Genomic DNA, 26,788 nt, shown 5'->3' on the forward strand with positions numbered 1-26,788 from the left:
GAGGGAGGGGAGGGTCAGGGGGTGGAGTATATAGGAAATCACCCTCATTTTTAACTCATTTTAATCAGGAAAATGTATATCAATCAAGTCTTTAAGATACAATTTCTATTAGAGTATTACAATGATAATGGTGAATACTGTAGGAGCATCATTCGGATTCATTAGAGGTTTTGTTTTGTTTTGTTGTTTTTTTTACTTTTGCAGATCCTACAATTATTCAACAAAACATCTTTGCAACACACATTTATTTTTATTTTGTAGATATTTCATGCCATCTTGAATCAACATTAAAAGGGGCACTATGTACTTAGGTTTAGGGTTTATTGTTTCCATAAGTGAATAAACAAGCTGTTCTCAGAGGAAAATAAGCTCCCCAGCTCACAATCTCAAGTTCGAAAGGTGGCAGGGTCCGCCAAATACAGCAAACTAAAACAGTGTGAAGTTTTGTTGTCCTTTAAGGTCGGTTTGTTTATTCGGTCATGAAAGCAAAGAGTTTGCTTATTCAACTTGTTTGGGTGACAAAAGATCTTTCTTCTCAGATTTGAAATTCTCTTCCCCAAAACTACGTGGTGCACCTTCAAATATTTGGACGCGCCAAATGAAATGACGGCCAGCGATTTGTTGGTAAACAACATTGCAACAGGCCCGACAATTTCCCCACAGTTTCAAACGCGGCTGCATGAGCTAAGTTTTCTTCTGTGGACAGTTTCTCTTTGTAAATAAATCTTTCTGCCGACTCAGCCAAAAACTCCAAAGTGCGCCTTTAAAGTCAAATGAAATACCAGATTGTCTGAGCCCCCATGGGGATTTTATATTACGCTATCCAAAAAAAATCTATAAATGTTCCATTAGTCCACCTGTTTGTGGACGGGACGGTTTATCACAATGTCTGCCGAACTGACACGATCGCTCTCTCAAATAAATTGATAGTGAGGCTCAACAATGCTCTGGAAATATGAGTCACACTTTCCTTTTGGAAACCTTCTTTAAATAACTCCTCCGAGAGTTAAAGCCCGAACCAGTGGAGATGCAGCATGTTGCATAGTTGTGTGCAACATGCAAAGCCACTGCGATGTGTAACCTTGGAACTGGAAGTGTTACTACAGTGATAAAAGAGGCGCAGAGGCAAATAAGCTCAAAAGGCCTGATTAGAAATAGTGCGGCCTCGCAGGGCAACAGCAGCAGCAGGAGCAGTAGCAGACATTCTTATCCAGGGACCATAACCTCTCCACCGAGGGGAACGCGTGTCTTTAACAACTGGCCTTCAGAGGCAAAAATAGAGGGGGAGCCACCGCAAGGGCATCACACAGCTATCAGCCCCGTGAGATTAGAGGCCATTCAGCTGGGAGGTTTTAATGTCAGATATTCCGAGAACAAAGCCTCGCTCAGCACTGATACACAAAGTGAGCTGTCGCCATGGAAACCTCAGGGTCAGAGGGAAAACAAATGACTTCCAGTTGCAGAGCTGTCTTGATATGCGACCAGTGGCAACGCCCAACAAGACAAACTGATAACTGGGTTACTCGGTTCAAACAGGGCGAAGGAGGCGTCGCCATGTTTAGTTAATAACACAAGCCAGTATTCAGTCGGAGAAGTTAAATATTATCTTTCAAGTCAGCATCAGATCGGGTAATATTTGGGATAAGCCTGTGGCGCTGTGGATTGTAGCATGGGAACAACCTGAAATCATCCTGTCTATTTTTGTTAGAACCAGTAACGGTTGTGCAACAGTGGATGTGGGCGTTACAAAAGAGAGCGAGTCTTGACCCTCTCTGTTCGGCAGTGGGAGAAATGAGCATTGAAATCCCGGAAGAGCTGTATCAGGATCAGTTCCTGTGGCCCCTCAGGCACATTGCTAGTCCCAGCATGAACTGACGGCAGGCAGAGTGGAGTACAAGGTTTGCTTGAGTCAAAGGAAAAATAGGCACACTGACACTTTTTTTCCTCTTACATGTCTTAAATATGCTTCAAATCTAATAGCTTCAGGGAGAGGGACTATTAAAAGTTCTGTGGGATACATTATTATTAATGCTTTTTAAATGGTCGCTAAACCTCACAGAAATGCATGCGTCTTTGAAAAATTAAGCTGAAACGAAGAACACAGCGTTGAAACAGTTTATGAATGTTAATACATATAACAGAAGTACATACAAAATGACACAAAAGTATAAAGCTGTTTGTCTTTTTTTAAATATTCTTATGTGTAACACAGAGATGTGGGGGGGGGGGGCTCTCCTCTTCATAACAATTCGCTCATCCCTTTATGAACAGAAACCTGGCCAGCCAGGGATTCTCATCAAGGCCTTCCCAAAACTAATTCAGTCATCAATATATCACCTTTTTAATCCATTTCCTCTATAGAATGGCAGTAGCACCAGACAAGCTGGTCCAATATTAAAAGGATTCCATATAAACGCAGAAACCATCTCTAACCATAAAACTCACACACATGAAATCCTGAGTTGTCTTACTCCATATTTACAACTCTGGCCTTGACAGCTGACCTAAGGTCCAAGCAATCTAAATAAAAGTTTCATGTAACAGATTCAAAAACCCCCCATCTTTTCCTATCTTCTCACTTCTTGTTTCAATACTGATTAAATACTGCAGTCCTATACAGCCAACTGGCATGGCACAAACACTGGAGAGTTAAGTATTAGCCACGTTACAGAACAACCGACTTCATCAGACAGCAACATTAGAGACCTTTCAGTGTTTTCAAACAAGTACATCCTTAACAGGCCCAGTATATCCTTTGACTGGTCTTGAGGGTGCAGTTTGCGTCGCTAAGCATCATGATTGAGTGGTTATATTGATCCTGTCTCTGTTTTTTTAATGGGAGGAGACATCATTAGAAACATCATTGCAACACTGTGGATTATCCTTAATGCACTTCTGGCTTCATAAGACATGTCGTTGATTTGATTGAAGTATTACACCAGACTTCCCTCTTTTGTTTTAACCTGAAAAGAGACAGAGAATAAAGGTTAGAATCCTTTTACAAGTAAGACAGTACATTTTCTTGTATTTGGCTGTGTCCACCCTACCAACGTGCTGTTGTTGTCACATGTTGAGCAAAGGTATCTGCCAGACCATGATGGTAGAGGTGGTGTCCTCATGGCGAGACTGTTTGGTCTTTTTGTTCACCCTGCGGTGGCCCAGACCGCCAGACACCACCAACAAAGAGCTGACATCCACCTTGCTGGTCCGCCGGCCCTTCTGGTGATGTGCTGGGTCATGGAGCACGTCGTAAAGGGCCCCGTCCTCGGGCCCGTGCTCCAGGGAGCCCTGGGATGGAGCTAGGGAGCCGCATGATGATGACAGGGAGTCCTGGAGAGCCATGGTGGTGCAGCCCGCCTCTCCCAACCACACACCCCGACCCTGTGGGGGAGACGGGGCTGAATCTGATGGGGGCTGGGGGTTCTCCCCCTCATCTGTCTCTGTTGACTGGACTGAGGTGGGAGGGGTGGAGGATGGCGGGCCAGAGGGCCGGTTACAGACTGCAGCAGCCACCGTGAGGAACTTGACTGGTCCGTTATGAGCGTGTAAGGAAACCATACCTCGACCTGAGAGCAAGAACAGACACTTTAATGATCATCGAAATGTTTCACACACCTAATTGTACATCTGAGGATATAAATACTGTATATAACACTTAAAAATGTTTCAATTGCCAAATAAATAATGATAATTCTCCAGTTTGCATACATCTAAATGTACTTTTACTTTCAATACTTTCAATACTATTGAAAGACTTTTAATCATCTCTTATTTGTATTTGTTACTTTTACCTTTTCATTTAAATAGTGATACAGTAATGTCTCAGTGTTACCTGTGACCTTGGGGATCCCCTGCAGTCTGGGGACTGAGAGGGCCACAGTCACCCCCAGGTTGGTCCCTACCAGCAGCAGACCGTGACAGACCAGCAGACTGCTCACTGACACTCTCTGGTTACCTATGGATTAAAAAAACACAAAAAAGCATAACACGGGTTTAATCTCACCTACATTCAATTTAGTCTGAAATACTGAGAGAAACAGCAGATGAATGCTTCTTGGCAAACATATTCTTCCACCCTGAGTGATTAACGGTGTCAAGCATGACTTGTTATAGCTTACACAAATTCACTGAGCTCATGCACACTTGTGTATCCTGTAAAATCAGAAAAAGAACATCGGAGGGAGGGGGCGGTGATGTATTTCATGAGTGGGGGCATTTCTGCAGCAACAACGGTTATTTGTCTCCAGGGCAACGAAAAAGAGGAGCCTGGATAAAAGCAGCTCTTTTCAAGTGTCTGAACACGGAAAAATGCCCCATTATGGTCCACTTTGACTCAAACAAACAAACACAAAAGTGTTATGTAACCGAATGAGTGAAGCGTAATGCTGTAATTAAGCAAGGAGCTCTGCCTCTGAGGCAGTTACAACGGGACAATCTGATCTGACCTTTTCCCTTCCATCCTGGTCAGAAGAATCACTGCGATTCCTCTCTGCACTGTGAAAGCCCAGATTGTTGAAGTTAACAGCACCTTTCAGTAAGGATGCAATAAAGTCAGGCTAGCTGTGTTAGGTTACTTATTATGTGGAATTTGGCACTCGTTGCAGACCATCCCCACACGGGAGCTTTGTCAGGAAAAAGATGTGCAACAAGCAGTACCTAGTCAGACATCTTTATCATCATTTTTTATGATGGTAATAAGAATCTGGGGTTTTGAAAAAAACAGCCTTTTGAGTGCTGCTATGTGGGAGGCGAGACTGTCATGAGTCATTACTGCTGTAACAGCTTGACTTGAATTTCCTCCCTCCAAGTAATCCTCTTGGGCTTTAGGAAAAATTACTGCCAGTCTCCCAGCCTGACCCCCCTCACTAAGGCTGACCCCTTGCATGGGGCACACACACGCCATACTGCCACACTTCCAGGAATCATGCCAGATAGGCAGGCAGGTACAGTTGAAGACTGGGCCCCGAGTTCTGCCCACATGTGCTTCTAATGAGGGCCCAGAGTTAGCAGAAACACACATACTGCTGGTTGGGGGCCTTGCTCAACTTCCTCCTTTCATAATATTTGGAGTTCCCCACCCAGAGGGTGAACTAAAATAAACCCAGAGTGAACGTCAACATGGCCCAGCTCTGGCCCTGATCCTACACCAGAGCTCCACTTTGATCTGCACTTAGTCCTGACAACCAACAGCAGGAGGGAGGCGCAAATCCCAAACATTACAATAATACACTACATCGGCCTAGAAATAACTCGGATCAGCACAATGTGAGTGAGTGCGCCTTCGCTCTAAATTTTGTGGACCCAACATTTTTAGCGAAGTTAGAACTAGACTAAAAGTCATGTTAGCGACTGTGAGGATGTAATATGTAGAAGGGTTTTGGTGATAATGCTGATGCTAGTATGGCATCATGAGAAGTTAGCATGCTGATGTTTAGCAGGTATGATGTTTATTTTGTTTTATCACGTTAACACACGTGAATACATTTAAGGCGATAGAGCAAATTTCAGGGATCAGCAAAATCAGAGGGTTCATCCTCTGGGGATGATGAATGTTTGTGTTAGAACTGGAACAATTAATCGACTAGTTCACAAGTATTAAAATAATTGCCAATTAATGGGGTTAGTAATTTGAGTGATTTTTGAAGAAAAAGAGTCTAAATTCTCTGATTTCAACTCCTTTCTGTAAATGTGACTACTTTCTTGCTCCTCTATGACAGTAAACTGAGTATCTTTGGGTTTTGGACAAAACAGGAAATGTGAGTCTTGATTGACATCTTTTCACCATTTTCTGACATTGCATAGACCAAACAACTAATTTATTCATCGAGAAATTCAAATAATTAATTGACTATCAAAATAATGTTAGTTGGAGCCCAAGTCTGAATAAAATTTCAAAGAAATCTATCCAATAGTTATTGTTTGGACCAAAGTGGTGGACAACATTGCCATCTATAGAATACCATTAAAAAAGCTAAACATGATCAGCTTTTAGTAGGTGAGCCACAAAGTTAATCTCACACACTCAAAGTGTCACGCACATATCTTGAAATGACCATACACTGTACACCTCACTGTTCAAGATGAATCATAACTTAATCTTGCATGTTACCAAGGAGAAGTTCAGACAAGTTTTAACTGGAGTTACTTCACACTGCAGCTACAGTATGTGAATATCCAGTCCTATCCCACCTCACTCCTTGTGTGTCCTGGAGAGTCAACGTTCACTCAGTCATAAGTGTCTTTTCCATGTTGGGATGTGATCAACAATGGTGGCGAACAAACAAAGAGGAGCTGGAGGTGTTATTTACCGACCCCCCCGATGTTTGTCTCCCATCAGGCCTCGCGTGGCTGCCTATTTAGGTCACGGAGTGGCAGACAAAGGCAGACTAACCCTCGGCGCAGCAGCCAGCCAGCCAGCCACCATCCTCTGAGAAATCATCACGGGCTAGTCTGCTTTGATGAAGGACTGGTGATTTTTAAAGGCCTTGAGAACTTTTTATCACCCTCTCCTTCATAATTTATTTTTTAACATTATTTGCACTTACAATAATAAGTTGGCTCACCTTTTCTTCAATTGCAGTATTTTATTACTCCCCAAAAATAATGTGGATTCCTTGTCTTACTTTACCTCCGAAAAGAGATGAAAAGGGTTGAATACACAAATCCACCATCCAAGAGAGCCAATGCTTATCTCTATTTCTTAAGATGTCTAACACAGAGGCATGTTTAGAGTACAGTATATACTGTGATTAAGACTTGGGAATACCATGAGAAATAAGTTCAACGACTTATACCCCTCAATTACTCTAAAACATGAGCTGCATAGGATCCTTTAACAAACACTACCAATGAGTTATAGTGAAAATTACTGCTATTACAGCTTATTAGCCCGCTGTCTGTTTAACGCTTGGATAAGGAACTCCTGTCTGTAATGACGGGAGTTAGCAGAATTGCTCCAACATGCACCAACATGAGAAGGATAAACCACCTAGAGCACCTCCTGCATTTCAACACTGCACCATTTATAAAGGCTTTCAGACTGAAGACAACGCCCCACTCCCCTCATTGTGAACGTGATTGTCTGTTCTGCAGACAACGGACAGGGTCTGTAATGTAATATCCCTCCATCATGATAATGAATTCCTGTAAAAGGAAATACAGAAATCAGAACAGTGTTACTTCTTGTCACTTTCTGATAAGCTGATATTATCGTAGCTCAATGTGATCACAGCACTGCAGATCAAAGACCTGTCACTGTTTGCCTGTAATGCATCGATTGCATGCAGTCCCCCTCCTATCCAAACAGTTTGGCTGGCAGTTCCAATTACATCAGAGTTTGTGCAGAAACAGCACATTTTTTTGGTCTCAGTCCACTCCACAGCAGCAGCCACCAGTGATAAACACCGCTGTGGAGCCTTCTGGAAAAAGCACAGATCACAACGGAGCACAGAAAGAGAAGCGGACAGGTGGACTTCAGGCAACCGTTTCATCAAAATACCCAAATCACACAGTATGAAAATCGTGTGATTTCCATGCGGACTGACAGTCCAGGCACCCTATACTGTTATCAGAGGAAGTGAGCTCTTAATGGCGAGGCCTAGAGGATGAAAGCTTCCATTCTGTGGTGGTCCGTCCCAGAACCCGCTTCCTCTGCGGTTGCATGGATCCCATTAGCCAGTATGGGCAGTGAGGTCCCAACGCAGGCTTGCTTTTATCATTCACATCTGTCTGACATAAACCCTTCCTCTTGTTACTCTAAACAATGGGCATCAGAGTGGGATTCTCCCACAGTTTGAAATGAGCAGCCGGTCATGTCTTACATTTTTAGATGAAAATGTTTTTTTTTCAACTGTTTCATATTTCTCTGCAATGCCTCATTGAATTAGTTGTATGAAAAGCCTCGAGTGGATGGCTCTCGGTTGCAGCTTGTTTGTAAGCCTCATAGCCACTTCAACAGCTAAGTGACATTTAAAACCAGCTCCTTAAATCTAATTACATGTAATCTGGCAACCGCTGTTTAGCAAACGCTGATTTCTGAACACATTGTCACCTCTATAGCTAAATACTTCTGATGCCTTTTCTGAATGTTACTTGTAGCAGTAACAAAGAAAATAAAAAAGTCCCTCTGAAGACTAAATGTGCACACATTCTTGGCAGAGCTGGGCTTAATATCTGCACTGCTAATGATGCTGAAGATGAGATAGTGCAGAGTAACTGCAGGCCAGTTGTTAACTGCAGACTGGGACATGCATGCAGATTAAACATCAGACATAGTCACACAACTCAACATGGACTGAAAGCTCATTTAAACATCAAAACATTTTTCAAGTTTATGTGAAAGTTCAAGACGACGTGACAGAGAATCCTTCAGGAAACGCACGCCAGTACACAGCCGTCTGCATTGCTCAGCATGACGGAGGTAGAGACAAAAAGCAATGGCTATTGGACCATACAAGTCCCCACTTCAAATCAACACAAGAAATATTCCCTCAAAAAAAAAAAAAAAGGAAATCATTCTTTTTAGGCTGTTGGTTTTTGGGTCAAGCTGATGTAACATGGCAGATTACAAGATCCGAAGCAGCAGGCCGCTCTGATGAGTTTTGGACGACTGTCACTGACAGTACATTTCATTTGACCTGAACATCCTCGGCGACAACCGGTCAGCTTAAACACACATGGCAGGAAACTGTTTCCCAACCAACTGCCACAGACTAAATATAAAATCACCTACTGTGATGACAACAATTTCCATAGTAACAAAACTAACGTCAGTGCTCAATAAGCAAGAGCTCTAAACAGTGTTACAGTAGAATGCAATACACTCCTTTAATTATTACAAATATGGCAAGTTATTCTGCTATAAGCATAGGTTATCAAGGTATTCTGAGCCGCCAAAATAAATATTTGCTCTGTATATTTAAACTCATCTGATATGAAATCGCTGCCTCATCTCTGACACTGTTCTGCAGAGATTGCAACCTGCAAATGATGGGTTTACATCTGTTTACATCTGCAGCGCCTTGCAGAGATCAAAGGTGAGACATTACAGTGGAATGATGTCAGTAAAGTAAATTGCTCTTCAACGCAGGGACAAACCACTGTTCTCATGAGAATTACTGCGGCTATATGAGATCTGTTGAAGGGAAGAAATAACCTTGAGAGACTCCTACATTGTTGCTTATGTTTAATCTGTATTGTATCAACACATTTCAAGTTGACAAGACAAGACAAGATTTCTCATTTTCCCAGAGCTTTGCTATTTGTGCAGGTCATGTCATCTCACACTCTGATCAATGAAGCTTATTTATCAGTGGAGAAAGTGTTATATCTGCTTTTTAAGTGGAATTTGATTTATTAATCCACCAAAGCTCTTGATCTTTGGTACCGTTAATGCTTCAGATAGCTGAGAAATGTTATTTTATTCCAAACTGTACAAGCTCTGCTGCAGATATGTTATATATTTCAATGAGATATCATAATTCATGTTGTCAAGTTATCAAAAAGATGTCCCGTTATTTGTTTTAACAAGTGTTTAAATTTTGTCTGGGTCTTCCTTTCCCAGACTAAGTTGCTTTAAAAAAAACGCTTTCCCGGGGTCAAAAGTGTTCTTGCAACACTGTGACGAGAGATAAAATGAGAGGCTCCTGATTCACTGTTTAGACTAAAGGAGACTCTGAAAGAGGACCTGCCATAACAACATCTGTCTGGATGAGCACCTACACTGATGTCAGCTAATTACAGACAAGGCACCAAGTAAGACAGCGCTTAAGAAAGCATGAGGTCATGGTACGTACATCACAGTCCACATGCACAGGGCTGTATTTGAATACGTATATTTGATTATGTGATCACACGATCAGATGTCAAAAAAAAAGAACAAATATGCTGTGCTGCACTTTGTCAGACAGCTTGACACTCTCTGGAAGGTTTCAGACTAGTACAGTCTGATCACATTACTGATTGAGTCTCAAGGGCAGGCGAAGAGAACTGAAGGTGGCGGTGGTTGGTGATGCAGTAAAGGTGGTAAAAGCACAGAATCACCATGACTGAAAGTTAAACCACAATGCTGAAGGTCTTCTCCAACATGACAAAAACATCTGAATACTACAGTTCATTATGTTTTATCATAAGTAACTGTCTACAATTAACGATAACCATTTTTGAACCACCTGCAAGAATAGCTGCTGTGTGTGTGTGTGTGTGTGTGTTTCATTTGACATTTTGAAACTCCATGACTTCATCCTTCTGGCTACTTTGGAAATGGAATGAGAAGAGCCTGACCAGATTTTACTTGTCCCATGAAAATGCAGTGTTGAGATCCAAAAGGAAAGGCCAAAAGGAAAACAGTATAAAAAAGCAACTGAATATTTGAACTACAAACATGGGCATTATGTTACTGGCATTATATTTGACCCTGATATCATGATATTCAATCAGTATAGAACTCAAAGTAACATTTGTCTTACCGGGCAGTGTGTTGTGGACAGGTGTAGCAATGTTAATGTCCTGCAGGTGCTCCAGGGTCTCTGTGTGGAAAAGGCGCAGAGTGGAACCAGAGCTGAAGGCAATCCAGATGCCCACACCAGCCACCACCATGTGGGACACCACCATGCCCTCCTCCTGGTGGGCCTCCAGCTGCCTCTGGAGGGAGGGGACAGAACACAAGCATTATCGACAGGCTATTGTGAATTTGTAATAAATCCAGCCTGGGGGAGGATGTCTATTGCCACAGTAACAATATACTTATTAAGAGTGAGTGTATTACATATCTCACCAAGGGAAATGTAAGACTTCTGATGACTTTTTCAGTGTAGGTGGATTAAATCAGAAAAGCAAGTGTACGAGTATGAGCGAATGAGTCCTCTGAATCAAAAAAATAATGAAGAGGTGAGGTCCTCACTGGATTAAGGGACTAAGGACCACATCAGCATCCTAACAGACCAAAGTCAAATTTGCAAGTCAGCTTACATGATACATAAAATGATAATCTACAATGTTCTGCAGCTGATTAGCACCTGATTACAGCAAGTAATTAGCCATCTAGCATGCAAATTGATGGTATCACAGCACTTTCCATGGTGAATGTTTGTTTGGTGGATCATTCAAAAAGATGTGTGTTCATCTTAATGAGCCTGACTCTGATGTTACTGCTCTATGCAAATATGGTTTAAAAACCAAGTGATTTGAATGGCTGCATGGAAATAACTTTTCCATTTATGAAGACAGACAATGTTCTGTTAGAGCCAAGATAAGAGGCACCGTGATAAAACCAAAAACATATAAAATTTCTCCATCGTGGGTTTTCTCAAAGGAGGACGCATGACAGATTATGCAATTTATTTTCTGTCAATAAGGCTGTACACATCAAAATTATTCAAATTCACTTCAGGAGCATGGAGTTGATATACATGTATAAATTTAAATTTTCAAACATTCTGAAAAGCTTTGACCTGTAGAAACTGTTACAAGCACCATGACCTACAACAGTCTGAAGAGTTTATGAATTTAGTTAGTTGCGGTGAGATCCATACCTGAATATGATGCTAAGAAAATAAGCTTTTTTAGTAATGCACAAACAGGACTCATTATTGTTATTTGTGACACTTCAACCTGAAGCTAAAGTTGACACCACTATGTAGTGAATCTTTGACTCCCTATTGTTGGATGTGCGTGACTACAAACTAAAAATATGTCTGAAAAGCTTTTAACACCAATCACCCCACAGAAAGTCTGTGTCAGTCTGTTTAGACTACATCAGCCCATGCATTGTTAGTGGTTGTTAGGTCTGGGACTCTGTGATTATGTTTTAGCATCCAAATGGAAGCAAAAGAATCAGGTTTCTACAATAGAAAATACAGAATATAAAACAATATTTTTTTTGTGGCCAAACTCACCAAGGATGTTTATTATGTGGCGATGTCAATATTTCAAAACATAATGTCAGCGCAGGAAGCACATTTACCAAATCATTAAAGAAATCAACTTTATAAATCATTTCCTTTAACTCTTCTTCTCTTTCATTAGTGTGAAAAGGAATAGTTTGAAATGTGCGGAGTGTATATTTGAATTCTCTGTGCATGGAGACCAATAAACTGGGCTTTTTCCATCACCATCGGTTACATAATCTCTGCACACATTGCTCTACATGTAGGTGGAGTTATATTTGGTTAAGGAGAGTCCATTCACAACTGTGTCAGACAGTGCAAGGGTTCTGATAAAACGTGGCGATGAAGGAGATTCAAATGCACATGTAATGCTGCATTTCTGTTTTTTCACACATTCTAACCACTGTAATTAATATTTGATCTGCCTCTGATTAAGAATTTATAACGCACTTATTTTAATATCAAATTTCTTCCGCTCCGCCCTCAGTCTCTTGCAACTGCTTCCGTTATAGTCACCACTCTGGACTAACTGTAAGTCTTCAGTGAGGAAAAGAGAGCGAGACAGGCAGGTGGTCCGACATAATGAGCTTAATGAGGCTAAACAGATTATTGAGTGAGTGCATGTCAGAGGAAGGTTACTATTCCTGGACCCAAGGCAGGTGCTTCCATTCCCTTTACCAGGCCAGAACACACACATAGGAGAATACCATACATATTTCAGGATATGGAGAGAAGAAACCCCAGGAAGGGAAAAAAGACACCATTATCTACTGGACTTTCTTTATACTTTAATGTAAAGTTGCGTCTTCGGAAATAACCTGAAAAATAATCCTCACTGAAAATAGACTGGACTCTTATCTCTTCTCCTCTGCTGCTTTTATGATGTACTGTAGACACGGTATGTAGTAGTAGCCCAAGAGCATCAGACTTAGGTTACGTACCTCTATACAGTGTGTGTGGGTGCTGATGATGAAGACTTGTCCACCAGACGAAGCCCAGAGGTGATCCTCCACAGCCAGCATGGCCTTGACGGGGAGGACTCCTAGCTTCAGGACCTTGGGCTTTTCATTACTCCACAAACCATCTGTGACAACAAGCACAGCACTGAAATATTAATATTCAAATACATGAGAACATTTACCATATGAATAAGTTCACTTTATATGCAAGCAAAGGAAATGTATATATTCAGTTAAAAAAACTAATAAAAGCTGCAATGTGATGAAAAATAAGCCACAACTAACCATATAGTTCAGCATTGTTCATCTCATCTATCTGGAAAATTGCATTCTCCTTTGCTTTTTTTCTCCATGTAATGTAGTTAAAGTGGGATGGTTTACACTTTAGATGGAAGACGGGGTAATAGTCACTTCGTCTTTATAAATGTCGTCTGAAAAGGCCATCTGCATTTATAAGTCTGCTAATGTTGCTGGAGTGGCCATTGATGGTTTTCACAGCCTTCACTATGAATATAGATGGGCTGCGAGGCATTAGTCAGAGCCCAGCTCTATCCCACACACACCTCCCACACACTCTGTTCTACATGTGCCGGGGCACCTACAGTGCCAGCTCTGCTGCAATGAAACACCCCTTGCAGTAACACATTACATTTCTGCTACCATTTTATTCACTAGTTTAGATTTCAATCACTAAATGAGAGGAAATGTAGGTTTGTTGGACAGAGAGAGAATCCGTATTTGATTTAGACAAAAGCAGGAATGTGCATCAGTCAAAATGGTATGTACTTTTAGCTAAAAGAGCCCTGTGTTGATTACAAACTTCATTTCCTCCAGATACCACATTCCCCCTGCTAATCTAGGCCAGGAAGTGAATGAGGCCTCACCAACAGTGTTTATTAAGAGAAGGCACAAAGGCAGCTATTGAAGGCAGAGGTGCCATGCAGGGAGAGATGTTCTTCCAGAGGTACAGTAATCACAGTGGAAGTGAGTGTAATCTCCCACTAAAGGTGGGATTAGCATTCCAGCAATGCCCTGTGTATATTATTGTAATAATTATACTGTGAAGGTGAATGCACATGGTTAAAAAAAGAGAAAAATAAAGAGAACACGAGCAAGGGAGAAGAAAAAAATAACAGGAGTGCCAACTTGCAGTCTTATGTAAGTCTGCCCACATGTCTTACTTCTTTAGCTGTAGAATTCCTTCACGTCAGTGTCAGCTGCAACAAACACGGTGTGTGTGCCACAACAGTAGCACACAAACCAGACAGTAAACACAGATCAAACAAGCCAATAATTTTTCTTCTTTTGCCGAGAAAATATTGCACATTGCTCTCAAAAGGAAGAAGTGGATGACACAGGGTGACCGGTAAAGGAGAACAGAGTTTATGTTCAGACTGTCTGGCTATGACGTGCGACCTTTGCCGAATCATTGACTCCCTCTTTCCCCGTCTCTCACATACTCAGTCACAAAGGAAATAGCAAGCATGGCAGAATGAGGCTGACTGGCCAGCTTCAGACTCCCTTGTATCTAAAGCAGGATGGCGTTCTCTTGCACAATTCATGCAATATTCCCATCTGTTTAGTTGTTTTTGACATCTCGTCACTATTCACTGTAAGGGTCCCCTTTGATCAGCTGTCAGTTTAACATCAGAGAACATAAGCTGATCATTTCTCCTAGTTCTGCATGCTTTCTTCTCTGCAATGGGTCTACTTTAAATGCTAATGGAGTACAGGCAGAGCCTTTCACGGTGACAAAGTACTTGAGCAGCATTACAACGGGGATGCGGGGAACAGTTTCCCTACAAAACCATGCTGGATGAGTCATCATTTTAGTTAGGCATCATGTTCCAGTGACAGTGACAGAACTGTTGATGGGAAGAAATCAGTCAAGTCAGACTCTGTGGATCTGGGGACATGGTTTCCTTCTGCAAATTCATTTGACACACCGGTGGTGATGAAAAGCAGCAACTGAAGCTGTTGGAACATTCAGTGTCTCGTAAGTGGTGTGTGAAGAAAAAAGGGGTGGCGTGTGCATCAAAACTAAGGAGATAATGAGTAGTTTAATAAACATTCCTGAGCGGTTGCATACATACATCATGTTTCCTCTGGGCAAACTGTAGCTCAGCGGTGGAATGAGCGAGAATAGTTTCCCTCCTGTGTTTTTGTCCTTGGGCTATCATCCATATTTTTTCTGTCTCTGTTTCTGTCTCTAGCAGGTATAAGCCCAACAGACTGACTTAATAGAGTGACAAAGCTGGAAATTTAGTAGGGACACTTTAATATGGATCAGTCTCATTATCAATGAATGCACACAGAATGGTTTCACAAATGTAGTTTGGCCATCATATAAAAATGAATCTCCCCACATTAATATTTTTATATACATTTGATTTTAAATGTAACATAATCCAAATGTGTTTTTAATGAACATACCTTTAAATAGGTATACTACACGTACTATACATTTATTTAAATGCACAGTAAGCCATTCATGGTGCTAGGGTTCCCTAAATCAAAACAAGATAGTGTGTAGTGTTGGATCATGGATGTTGTTGTCTTCACTGATAAACAACCATCGTAGAGAGCAGCAGCTATCCTGGAAGTGAGCATCGCTCCAGTTCCCTCCATGTGATTTTTAATTATTCCAGAAAATAAAGTTTATGATACTTACATATTTTGTTCAGGAAGATATTCTTCACAAATGAACATCCCTTATATGATTTTTGAAGTAATGGCCAGAAGTAAGTGAGTCTCTCTATGACTGCCTTTTTAAAGACATGTAAACACTCAAGAACTCACACATGGGGTATTCACTGATGTATTTCATGTCGTAGAACATAACGAGAAAATGACGTTTGCATTGCATTGTGTTAACAGTAGACCTTATTTCAGGCACCTAACTCAAAGCCCGTTTGAACAACATATCAGAGAAATGGAAGTGCAAAAATGCTAACCTATGTCTGTGTTTTAAGACTCATTCCTGCGCTACCCTATTGGTGAGGAAAATCTACCTATGTGACTCAGGTAGAAGCATTCATGGACACTGTAGTGTTTTAAAGTTTTGTTCATGGTTTTTTTTTTTTTGTCATGTTCGATGACTTCAAGATTTCTCTGTGTTTGGACAAAACAATACATATGAGTGTGCACATTAGAAATACATCTGAGAAACTTTATTTTCTACATGTAGATTTGTGACCTAGATAGTCATTTATATACAAACCCTGAAATAGATTTGTGAATCTCTCTTTGAGCTTTAATTAATAATGGAACTGATTTGACTCAAAACTTTAAAGCACTTCCGTAGAGATGTTGGAAATCTAATTTGGGTCATATGAGTGCATGGAGAGGAAACAATATATGTGAATGAGGTTAATAAAATATGCCTCCAGCAATGGTAGAGTCACAGGATAATGATACCACTAGTTATATTTGACAGCCAAGAATTACAGTTTCATGGCTAAGATACAGTTTCCCTGTGTTTTGAAATATATACTTATCTTTACCCGCTCTTTATATGACACAAGGAGAAAGCAGAAAAAAGACGGAGAAAAACACAGCAGCACAGAGAGGAGGAACCTCAGAGACCCTCTGTTGTGCACCGCTAAGAAAGCCAATAAGAGACAGAACAAAACACAGAAAACTGTGAAAGACTGTGGGAAGAGTGCAACCCAGATCCTCTCCTCTGATGTGTCTGTGCTCGTCTGAGAGGGAAGACATTAAATAGGTCACCACTAACAGACTGGCTATTCCAAGACAACTGAGCCAACAGAAACAGAACCACGATGCAGAGCAGAGGGAGACCCCCTTACACTGGGCTACACAGTGAGCCTCTGACTTACACACTAATGGCTACACTGTGACTCAGAGAGAGAAAATAGCATTTGGAGGGATGCACCACAAAACAACATCTCAGCGTATGTCCTACCTAGAATCATCCCTTTCATTCAGTGCTGCCAAATGCTTAGTAGTGCCAATTTAGCACCAAACTCTTCAGAATTGTAGCACATTACATTTTCTGCCTGTTACTGGAAACCTCAGACATGGTGCTTGTTGCTTTTGGTCAATTGTGTCAGCAAAAAAGTTGTGTTAAAAGTTGCTAAATCTAACAACAAAATTACCAAGTTAGCAACAGAGCTGTTATTTATGTACTCAGCCAATTATGGTTGAGGTTAGAAAAGTCAGTGCAGACTAAATATTTAAATAAACACTGTCGCTCCACACAGTTTTAACACCAAATCTAATTAACTCCATGAATGCTTTTCTGTTTCCCACAATAACAGCGATTGACTGGTCCCAATTATAGCTATTTAGGAGTATCAACAAACATTACAAAGGCAGAATTCTGAGACTATAACAGAAGAGATACAGAAATTCACAAGTTCCCTCCCCTTCTGAAACACTCACCTTGTGATCTGGAGTAGATTGCCACAGAGCCGCTGACGAGGCCAGCGTACAGACAGTGTTTCATATAGACCAGGCTGGTGACGGTGGACTTGTCTGGGGTGAAGAAATGCTGCAGACGTACTTTCTTAGACCGCTGGCTGCTCTTGTATACAATGATGCTACACAGGACAGGAGTGAAAATTAGAACCAAACATTATCATTAAGTGTGTGTCTTTGATATACAGCTCGATCTGTGTGTTTGTAGGACATATTATAGTGTTTGCAAACGTTTTTCATTCATACCTATACCTCATACCTCATACCTATTTTGTAACTAAAACAACTAAAATGTATGATGGCTGACTTCTAACCTGTAAACTGACAGTTCAAAAATGGGATGTTTTTATGATGCATTTATTAAATATAAAAATATTTTAAATACACTAGATATTATTATAGCCATTAGACATTTTAAGATATCTAAGACCAGCAGACACGCTTTTTTTCTGTACAATCTGTGCTGTACCTGCCCTCCTCCATGCCCAGACAGACACTGGGGGAATCACTAGCCTTCGCTGCGTGGACATGGTCGTTTACGGGGAGTTTCTCGCCATTCTCCAGGGGTTGCTCTGCAGGGACGTAGGCCATGCAGAGGATACGGGACTCTACATTGAAACACTCAGTCACCTTAGGGCTAGAGTTCTGCATGGCCACGATGGATATCTGGCCCATCTGGTTTGTGCAACTTGCAACCTGGACAAAGATAAAGAAACACTTTGTATCAGGGATACTTATTAAACATTATTTAGATGTACTGATATCAATACTTAAAAAGATTTCTGGCTGAGAAAGCACTTAATACTGCAAACCTATAAGAAAACAAAAATGTCCCTCAACAGTCCAGTGTTAAATTATATACATTTAATCAAATCTATGTTTTTACAGACCAATTTAAAGGCAGAAACATATGAGAACAACTCTAAGCTCCACATAGATTAAATTATGTTAACAACAACCACCATTTAAAAACATCTTTATTTATATTTCAGTTCACTTTCACTAACAGTTTATACATTACCTCACCGCAAAAATAACCAGCTAGAGTGATGTTTATAGCTTTAACAGACCATGATGGTCGAAAACACTGCATTTGCAGCGATTACCATCCTTAGAACAGTTATTGTTTATTTTCAGAAAAATTTAAGAACTGAGGCGATCATTTTCAAACCCTGATCGTCTTTCTCAGGAGGGCATTAAACATTTTAATAAAAACACAGCAAGAATTTACCATCTGCTCTGCTGACACATTACAGTTAAAAACAGCAGCTCTGTGCCAAAAATAAGAGTCAGACCCACTGACAGAGAAGTGGTTTAGCTTAAATAGTGTTAGCTGCTTAAAATAAGAGGGCTGTGAGACCATTTGCCAATAAACACTTGTTAAAGCCATTTAACACACTTAACTAAAACCTTAAGTCCAAGAATCTGATTTCAGAATTAAGGCCTGCTAATGTGTTCTTACACCTGCTCTGAGCTAAAGGGAGCCACATTACTATAGACTAGCAGTAACAACTAAACATCCATCCATCCATCCATCATCTGTACACATTATATGTACGCCGCTTAATCCTCTGCAGGGTCGCGGGGACAACTAAACATTTCAGAATAAACTCTTATTTTGTGTATTTGTTGAAATGTAAAAAAAACACAGTGATTCTTTACTGAACAATTAAAGAGAAACGTCTCACCCAGACGCAGCCATGGCCCACGACGGGTGTGTCTGCTGTGCTCTCTATGTTGATGTGGGGCTCTGGGTTGTGAACAGCACATTCAACCTGCCACAGAAGAGGAAGAAAGGCTTGAGTTTGTAAAATGGAACATGCTGGTCAAAGTCTTCTGACTTATGTCAGGATAAGTTTCATGCAGCAGTTACATGTGGGAAGGGGGCTTCAGTGTCTTATTCAAAATTCTGTGGCCCGTACGGGGATCGAACCCGCGACCTTGGCGTTATTAGCACCACGCTCTAACCAACTGAGCTAACCGGCCAACTTATCACATACTGCATTTCAATGACATACACCAAAGAATGTAAACTTTAGGACAGAGTGACATAAAAGCGTTCAGACAGTACATTTATGACAACATGTATACTGATAACCTTTACCCTACAGTGAGAGGCCAGTTAGTGTATGATTGCTTCATCCAAACTCAGACACCCTTTCAAATAAAAAGACAACATGGACACATGGCCAAATCCAGTCTGAAACAATTCAAACATATGTAAACATAATCTAGTCATTTCAGGCCAAAGAAAACATTTACATAGAGAATCATTACACTTTGTTGGCTAGGATTTGCATTTTTCTGTTGTGATAACATCCTGACTTTAAGCCTGACAGTCACACACAACCGAACTAAAACAAACAAGACTGATAGTGAATTTATTTTATTTTTTTCACTGAGAGATGTCGCATGCTTACATTCCCTTTTTGAATGATGAATACAGGCTACAGCCACCTGTTGGTATGGAGAGTTATTGTATCTGATGCAGAACATCCAAAGTAGATGGCTCCCATCTGTAGTGTTGGTGGTGTGTTCAAAAGCAGCTTTTTTGAGACACAAGCAAGGCAACAGCTGACCGTCGTAGCCATGAGTTCTATGATGTGGGTTGGGTTTGTCAGGGCCCTGCGACTGTGAGGGTTTGGTACAACAAATGACACATGGCCACTGGCAAAATGTCAGTGCCATAATATATGCAATGGACAGGTATTCTCGACTTTGGCATTATTGGCACCATTGGCACCAAGCTTTGATCAGCTGAGCTAACTGGCCCCACATACACATTTTTGAGCTTTTTTCCCCCCAGTGTGCCAACTGAACTAAGCAGCCACATGGGGTAATCAGTGCTGGAGGAACACAGTTTCATGTTCCATACAGGGGAGAGTGAGACACACACACAAGACATGAGGACAAATCATTTACAAAGAATGCATTTCTTACATACCCACCTGTTTAGCTTGCCATATGACATAATCTGTTCACAAACTCGCTACAAAAACCTCATGGCCCGTACGGGGATCGAACCCGCGACCTTGGCGTTATTAGCACCACGCTCTAACCAACTGAGCTAACCGGCCACAGAAGACACATTCAATGCTGTCGGTTCAGAGGCTTAAATCAAAGGAAACTGTCTCACCTTGAATTCCTGTAGTTTTGACATGACCACAGGCATTTGTCGAAGTAAGAGAGGGTGCTTCTGCTTTTTGATCTGATTCCCATCATCCTCTGCAAAGAACCAGCCCTGCAGGTTGTCCTCCTCTGATGTAAAACACACACACACAAATAGCACTTAATACAATAGTGTACAGTATGGAGGAATTGTTTTGAAAACCAGAAGTTATCGGTGTAAAATAATCACCCCGGAAACATGCTTTGGTGCAAATTCATACGTTTTGGACAGAATACATAGTTAACCCAACGACAACTAGCCTGCTGACAGTAATTTGAACATCCATAAGAATCAGACTGAAGAGCAAGAAAAACAATCAAAGTGTATAGCCACGCAGAGTGCTGTACCTAGAGCCAGCTTCGCCATCTGCAAGTTACTGATCCATGACTGTTTTATGGCTGGGCTGAGAGTGTTGAACACTGCACTGAAGTAAGTGGGTTTACCAGACCTGCAATTGAAAAGAGGAAAGTTACAAGAACATATAAAAACCTTTAAAACAGTTACATGTATATTGCAGGAGATATTTTGTGACAAAATGTTTAACTTGACCTGATTTTAGTTGGTGTGAAGGCGTTACCTTTTAGTCGTTTATCAATTCTATTTTTATCATCTCTGTTCATTACAAAAAAATCGACACCTTAAAGTTAAGAATAGTTCAAAGTTGATATTTTACTGTTCAAAAGTCATTAAATACATCTATAATGCACTGAATGATTAATACAATTCAAGATGTGTCAACACTTTGGCAGTCTTAAGTCTTGAATTTGCATCAACCTTTTTCCAAGCCCACATCTTAATGTCTGAATATACTTACATACATACCAGCCCACTGATAAGCATTTTTTACACTTAAATACTCAATCAGGTCAAATGAAAAGTCTATCTGGGTTGTATCTCAGCCGAGGGGGCGCATCTGTCTGCCTATTCAATGCTGACTAACCAGACAGCCTGGGACGGAAATTCAATAGAAGTCAATGTCAATTAATGCTTCTACCAGCTCATGTAGACATTGTGTGTGTGTTTTTGTTAATGTGTGTGTCTGAAATGCATGTCTCCTGTCACTGACTCCTGGAGAGAAGTGTTGTGTTTTGTGTGTTTTGCGACTGAGGGATCAGGGGAGGAATGAGAGAGGCACAGCTGTGTTTCCAAACATACCCGTGGATTATCGCACCAGCTCAGTGCAGCAGGGACGAGGGATGGAGCGAGGAAGTGAGAGAGAGAGAGAGAGAGAGAGAGAGAGAGAGAGAGAGAGAGAGAGAGAGAGAGAGAGGGGGGACAGTTTTTACCATCGGTTTTGTGTGTGTGTGTGTGTGTGTGGTAGCATTTTAAGCTCATGCCACCCATCGCTGCATCTGTACTGTAGTGGTTCCCGCTGAAGCACATCTTTTCCACTGACCACAGAGAGAGAGACACAACAGACACCAAACAAAATGCACCCTTGGGAGACCACGTGCAGACTGTAATAGTGTGTGTAAATGTGTGACATGGGCATTTGGACTCTGCAACAGCTGCAGTAATGAGTAGCCCTTGGTTGCAAACCCTGATGCACATTTCCTCCCCTGAGATCCCCTGAGATTCATGCCTCAGATTAGAGTTGGTGGAGAAACTTGCTTATACAAATAATACTCTCTCCTAAAGCTGTACAGGGTGGCTAGGAAGATAGACGGAGAAAGCTGGGTGAAAAAGGATGGAGACAACCCGGGGATAAACAGGATAAGGGTGGGGTGAAAGGACTAGAGACCATTAAAATGTTGCGGCCCGTATGCAAGACCGATCATAGCTACAGAGGAGTGCATATATGTGTGTAAAACACAAACTTGTCTTGTTTGCCAGGCAGCTGGAGTTGGATCCTACACCGGTCAGCAGCCCTGATCTCCTCCTCCTTCTTCAGTATCAGTCTCTGGAGACCTGATACCCAGTCCTGGGCCACTGTAGGGTTTACATTCTGTACACAAGTGAAATGGAAGGACAGGCAGAGGAAAAAATAAAGAGAAACAAAGATGGAGGAGAAAGAGATCATTTACACATAAATCTATTTTGTTTAAGAATGCCAAGCAGCTGTGAAAATGAACATGAATTACTTGTGCTCAGTGCATCCAAAACTGCATGGTGAAAGCAATTTAATGCTAATGGTGTCATTATTCTATAGCTGTTACATTGTGCAATCAACATTTACTTCACGAGTAAAAGCTGCAGATTGTGCTTTTGTATTAAACTCGTTAGTATTAGACTGGAATGTGATAATCACAGAGTGAGGATTATGATATGATACAATTCACAATTAGAGTATCACAATACAGCAATTTTGCAGTAATTGATATCTAACAAAATAGCAAGGAATCTGACGAACAGGAATATAAAAATATCCCTAAAAGGCAAAGTGGAGGATTAATATGTATCTATTCACTGCATTGTGGTCTCAGTTTGACAATATCTGACATGAATTGAGATGACACAGTGTATAAATAGTGACTAGAGTCTCAGCTGAGTGCCTCTTTGTCACACACATTGACTGCAACTTGTCCATGTCCATGTGTGACATTAATGCTGGATGCTTCTTGAGTTCACATGTTTGAGGAAAGGATATAACAATGGCTCACTCAGATCTTTTCAATTAAACATTACACCCCCAGGAGTCACGAAGTAGTGAGTCTGGTAAGTCACGGGATATCCATTTAGAATGCCTGCATATTTTCTTTTGTAAAAATATCAATATTTGACATCAGTGTACTGAAAATAATATAGAAAGAGGAAGCGGTATGATACATTGCTGCATTGATATTTTGCCCCACCTCTACTCCTAATACAATAAAATGCTGCCTCAGCGACAATATAAGGGTAGTCTCTCATCGAACTTAACATCCTGACAAGGTTACACTACATTTTTAGATCTATTTTACTGACATGCTCTTATAGACTCCAAATGTAAGTGTCATTTTTTTGACATGGATATCTGACATTTTAGTACATGGTTCAAAAATGTAAGAATAACTAAAATCCTGTCAGGATCATTTATTTGATGGAATGTTGTGTCTAACCCTAACATGCCTGGCAGTGGACAGCTCACACATCTCAGTCCTACATCTTTATTTTCTTCAAACAATCTCTCCATCCCTCCCTCCATCTCTGGGACACATGTCTCTCTGAGAGCTTCTCTGTTACTCTGCTTCCCACTCTGCTTCTGACAGACCTACCAGCACAGCACAAACACAGCCTCACACACTCATGCTGCGCTCTGCAAACTAAACCTTCATCCCAGCAGCACAGACAGGCTTGTGTGTGTGTGTGTGTGTGTGTGTGTGTGTGTGTGTGTGTGTGTGTGTGTGGCCACATAATATGGCAGGCTTGAATGGTGCAAATCAAGACTTAAGAGACTCCTAGTCTCCATGAGACAAATTGCCCACGCTGGCACATTCCACAGCTCAAACATTACATGTCTATATAACAGCCCAGCCCTTATGGACATCTAAGGGGAAATGTAATGAATGTGATTTTAAGCCCTGAGGTAGAGTGGAGGAACATTTGTCTATGTCAGCTTCTGTCAAGCTTCCAAGAATATCACTAGACAGTATTTACTATTCAAAGAACTCATATTAAGTCAAAGTCACAAAATAGTTTCATGATTCATGAATTGTGATGGCCTACGTCTCGTCTTTTTTAAACTGATTCACTCTCAGACATGAATAAATGATACTTATCTGGAATAAATATGATAAAATGTATTTTTTAAATGCACTTCGATAATATAATATGTAACATTTTGGAATTTCAATGTTTAAACCTGGAGACATCTGTAATATAATTCAAGGTAAGGGTACATTTCATTTGGTCGCTTATTGCTATAACTTGTGGGGAAGAACCAGATGATATATCAAAGCATGAGGAAGGAGGACAGAGAAAAGTGACTATGCATAACATTTTTAAATACATTACCTCATCTGTGAGCATTTCTGCCAGAGTCATGTCAGGTAGATATTAATCGGCAACAGTGTTTTGTTTTGTTTTTTTTACATGAAGACAACTACTCCCATGATGTCTAGGTACTTCACAATATCATCAATCTGTGTCATATGACCTCTAGCAGTAGAAATTACATACTATGCATTTAATCAAAATTCCCCCAAAGGACACTGAAGACAAGACATGTACTGAGTTCAGCTAATGTGACTTTAACTCAGTGCTTCTATTTAGCAATCATACTGTACCTGGTAGTTGCCTTTGAGGCTGCTGATCATGCCGGAAATCTGGTTGACCAAGCTAAGGTCATGGATCAGGTTCTGCAGATCTTGGTACAATTGACCAGGGCCCATGTACAGCTTGTCTGCATGGAAACACACAAAAAGAAATATATTTAAAATGACACAGTGTTTTTATTCAAATAAACAACTTTTGAAACCCCAAACATCTTGCACTTGATATGAAGCCAAACTTACTGCTGAGACTACTTCTTGTTAAAGGGTGAGTTATAGTTCTACTTTCGGCTAATAGATAGCAGTGAATACAACCCCATTTAAAAAATCAGTGTCCTCATGTGAGCTGGAAAGAATTAAATAATGCAAAACTGACTGAGCTGAGCCCTTAAAGGCTGATAGACTGGTTAGAGGCCACTGTGATGAGAGAAGCAGTTAAACTGGACAAAAAAAGACAAAGATCAATAAAGGCCAATCAGTCAGTTTCCCACAGGGAGCGCTGACAGCTCTGCAAACTTGGCAGCCATTCTCACCAGTGGGCTTGCTTGTTCACAAGTACTCAGCGTTAGCCTTCAGAGGACACACACATATTGGCTTTTTGTGCAAGCCCAACAGCACGTATCATACATATCTGCCCTTTACACTTGTACCTCCTGCATGTGTTCTGCAATAGCTGTGCTGTTAGGTATTTGCCTGTCTTTTTTTGCACTTGAGCTCATAATATCAAGCCCCGATGATCCCATGTAATGTGACGAGAGCGGTTACTGTGCTGCTCTTCAGTATCAAAATGCAACAACAGCTTGCTTTGTGTGCACACAGCAAAGCTCATCAAAGGTCTGCCCTCTGCCCCCCCCCCACACACACACACACTCACACAGTCACACACAAAATCCTAAAGATAATCATGACGAATAGATCAGAGGAGGAGTGAATGTTCGCTGATCGAAATTGTCAACCGAAAAGTTATCGAGGTCATTTAATCAAATGGTTCAGTTAGCAGTGGTGCGCGGGCCTCCAATTAAAACCTAACTGAAAACATTTTAGCACACACTACATTGGCCGTTAAGAGTGCATATATGTGAACAAAGAGTTAAACTGAACCAGGGTCTCTGGCACCAAAATGACTTTGTTTGCTTTTCTACTGCCATTCTACTCTCTCTTCCCCCTGCCCTTACTCCTCCTCCTCCTCCTCCTCGTCTTCTACAATAGTCACAGAGTTTGTCTGGTGCTCCAGCTCCATGGCAACCTGGTCCAGTCCTCTCCTGAAGGTCAGCTGACTGAGCATTCGGGGGAAACTTTACCCCTGTTTGTTCATCGCCAAAATTCACATTTGTAGGTGGTCTCTAGGAGGATTACCCTGAAAAGTCTCCCTCGGAGTTTGTAAACAGGAGGCTGCTTGCATACTGAGAAATTATTTGTCGTCTGTACGCACGCATGAGCTGCCCTACACACAGAACACAGCGGGCCTACAGTCATGTACATGGGTTTGGGATTTCATCAATGTTTTCATGGTCACTGACCTGCTATCAAATTTTATTCATGTCACTGGATCAAACTGTAGCCACCCTACAGTACATCCAAAGGTTATAATTATTGAGTTAAACCATCAAATGAGAAATTGATTGTTCGTGCGCTTCTGTTTGTGTTTTTTGTTCAGCAATCTGCCTTCTGTAATGGATCTGTATGCAGTTTTCATGGCTCATCTGTCTGGCTGGCTGATACACAGGGGGTTGAATTGAGGTCAGGGCAGAAATGCTGAATAAATCACTCGTTCTTCCTCTGTGGTGTGTCGTGCAAGGAGAAAGTGCAACAACAACAGTTCATTTATAACCAGCATTATATAATGGAGTGCTATGTTAAGATTACACCTAATACTGGCATCACTGGTTAATAACAAAACTACATTTTTGCAATATCCCCGTACATGATTTCAGCTGGAATCAAACAGGCATGCAGTTTGAGTCTAAATCCTTCATTCCACTGTCTGTTAATAACAAACCCTGTGGTCTGTGTGTGATCCGTGCTAGCCTTGCAGCATATTTCTCCCTTCTTCCTTTTTAAAGTAATGTGCACAAGAGGAAAGCTGAAAAGTCATCAAATAAATCTATAAATCAAAAATCTATAGCATCTTTTGCTGTTTATAAT

General features: G+C 41.0%; 1 protein-coding gene and 2 non-coding genes across 4 annotated transcripts in view; all 3 read right to left on the minus strand.

Annotated features, from left to right (window-relative positions):
- Positions 1-2,101: 2,101 nt before the first annotated feature.
- Positions 2,102-26,788, minus strand: part of arhgef10 (Rho guanine nucleotide exchange factor (GEF) 10) — a 53,538-nt gene continuing 28,851 nt past the window's right edge. For both annotated transcript variants that reach the window (XM_037071496.1, XM_037071495.1), the window contains 12 exons: positions 24,659-24,774; positions 22,271-22,398; positions 20,801-20,901; positions 20,421-20,542; positions 18,973-19,059; positions 17,754-17,980; positions 17,249-17,406; positions 12,827-12,969; positions 10,467-10,641; positions 3,833-3,955; positions 3,048-3,566; positions 2,102-2,963 (listed from right to left, as the gene is read on the minus strand). In XM_037071496.1, the coding sequence (XP_036927391.1) occupies positions 3,064-3,566; positions 3,833-3,955; positions 10,467-10,641; positions 12,827-12,969; positions 17,249-17,406; positions 17,754-17,980; positions 18,973-19,059; positions 20,421-20,542; positions 20,801-20,901; positions 22,271-22,398; positions 24,659-24,774 (1,883 nt within the window). In that variant the 3' untranslated portion in view covers positions 2,102-2,963; positions 3,048-3,063. The remainder of the gene's footprint in view (positions 2,964-3,047; positions 3,567-3,832; positions 3,956-10,466; positions 10,642-12,826; positions 12,970-17,248; positions 17,407-17,753; positions 17,981-18,972; positions 19,060-20,420; positions 20,543-20,800; positions 20,902-22,270; positions 22,399-24,658; positions 24,775-26,788) is intronic.
- trnai-aau lies at positions 19,197-19,270 on the minus strand. The gene has a single exon. It is a non-coding gene; the product is annotated as a tRNA-Ile (tRNA).
- trnai-aau lies at positions 20,288-20,361 on the minus strand. Its single transcript has one exon. It is a non-coding gene; the product is annotated as a tRNA-Ile (tRNA).

The sequence above is a fragment of the Acanthopagrus latus genome, chromosome 16 (genome assembly GCF_904848185.1).
Source record: "Acanthopagrus latus isolate v.2019 chromosome 16, fAcaLat1.1, whole genome shotgun sequence".
NCBI classification, from domain to species: Eukaryota; Metazoa; Chordata; class Actinopteri; order Spariformes; family Sparidae; genus Acanthopagrus; species Acanthopagrus latus.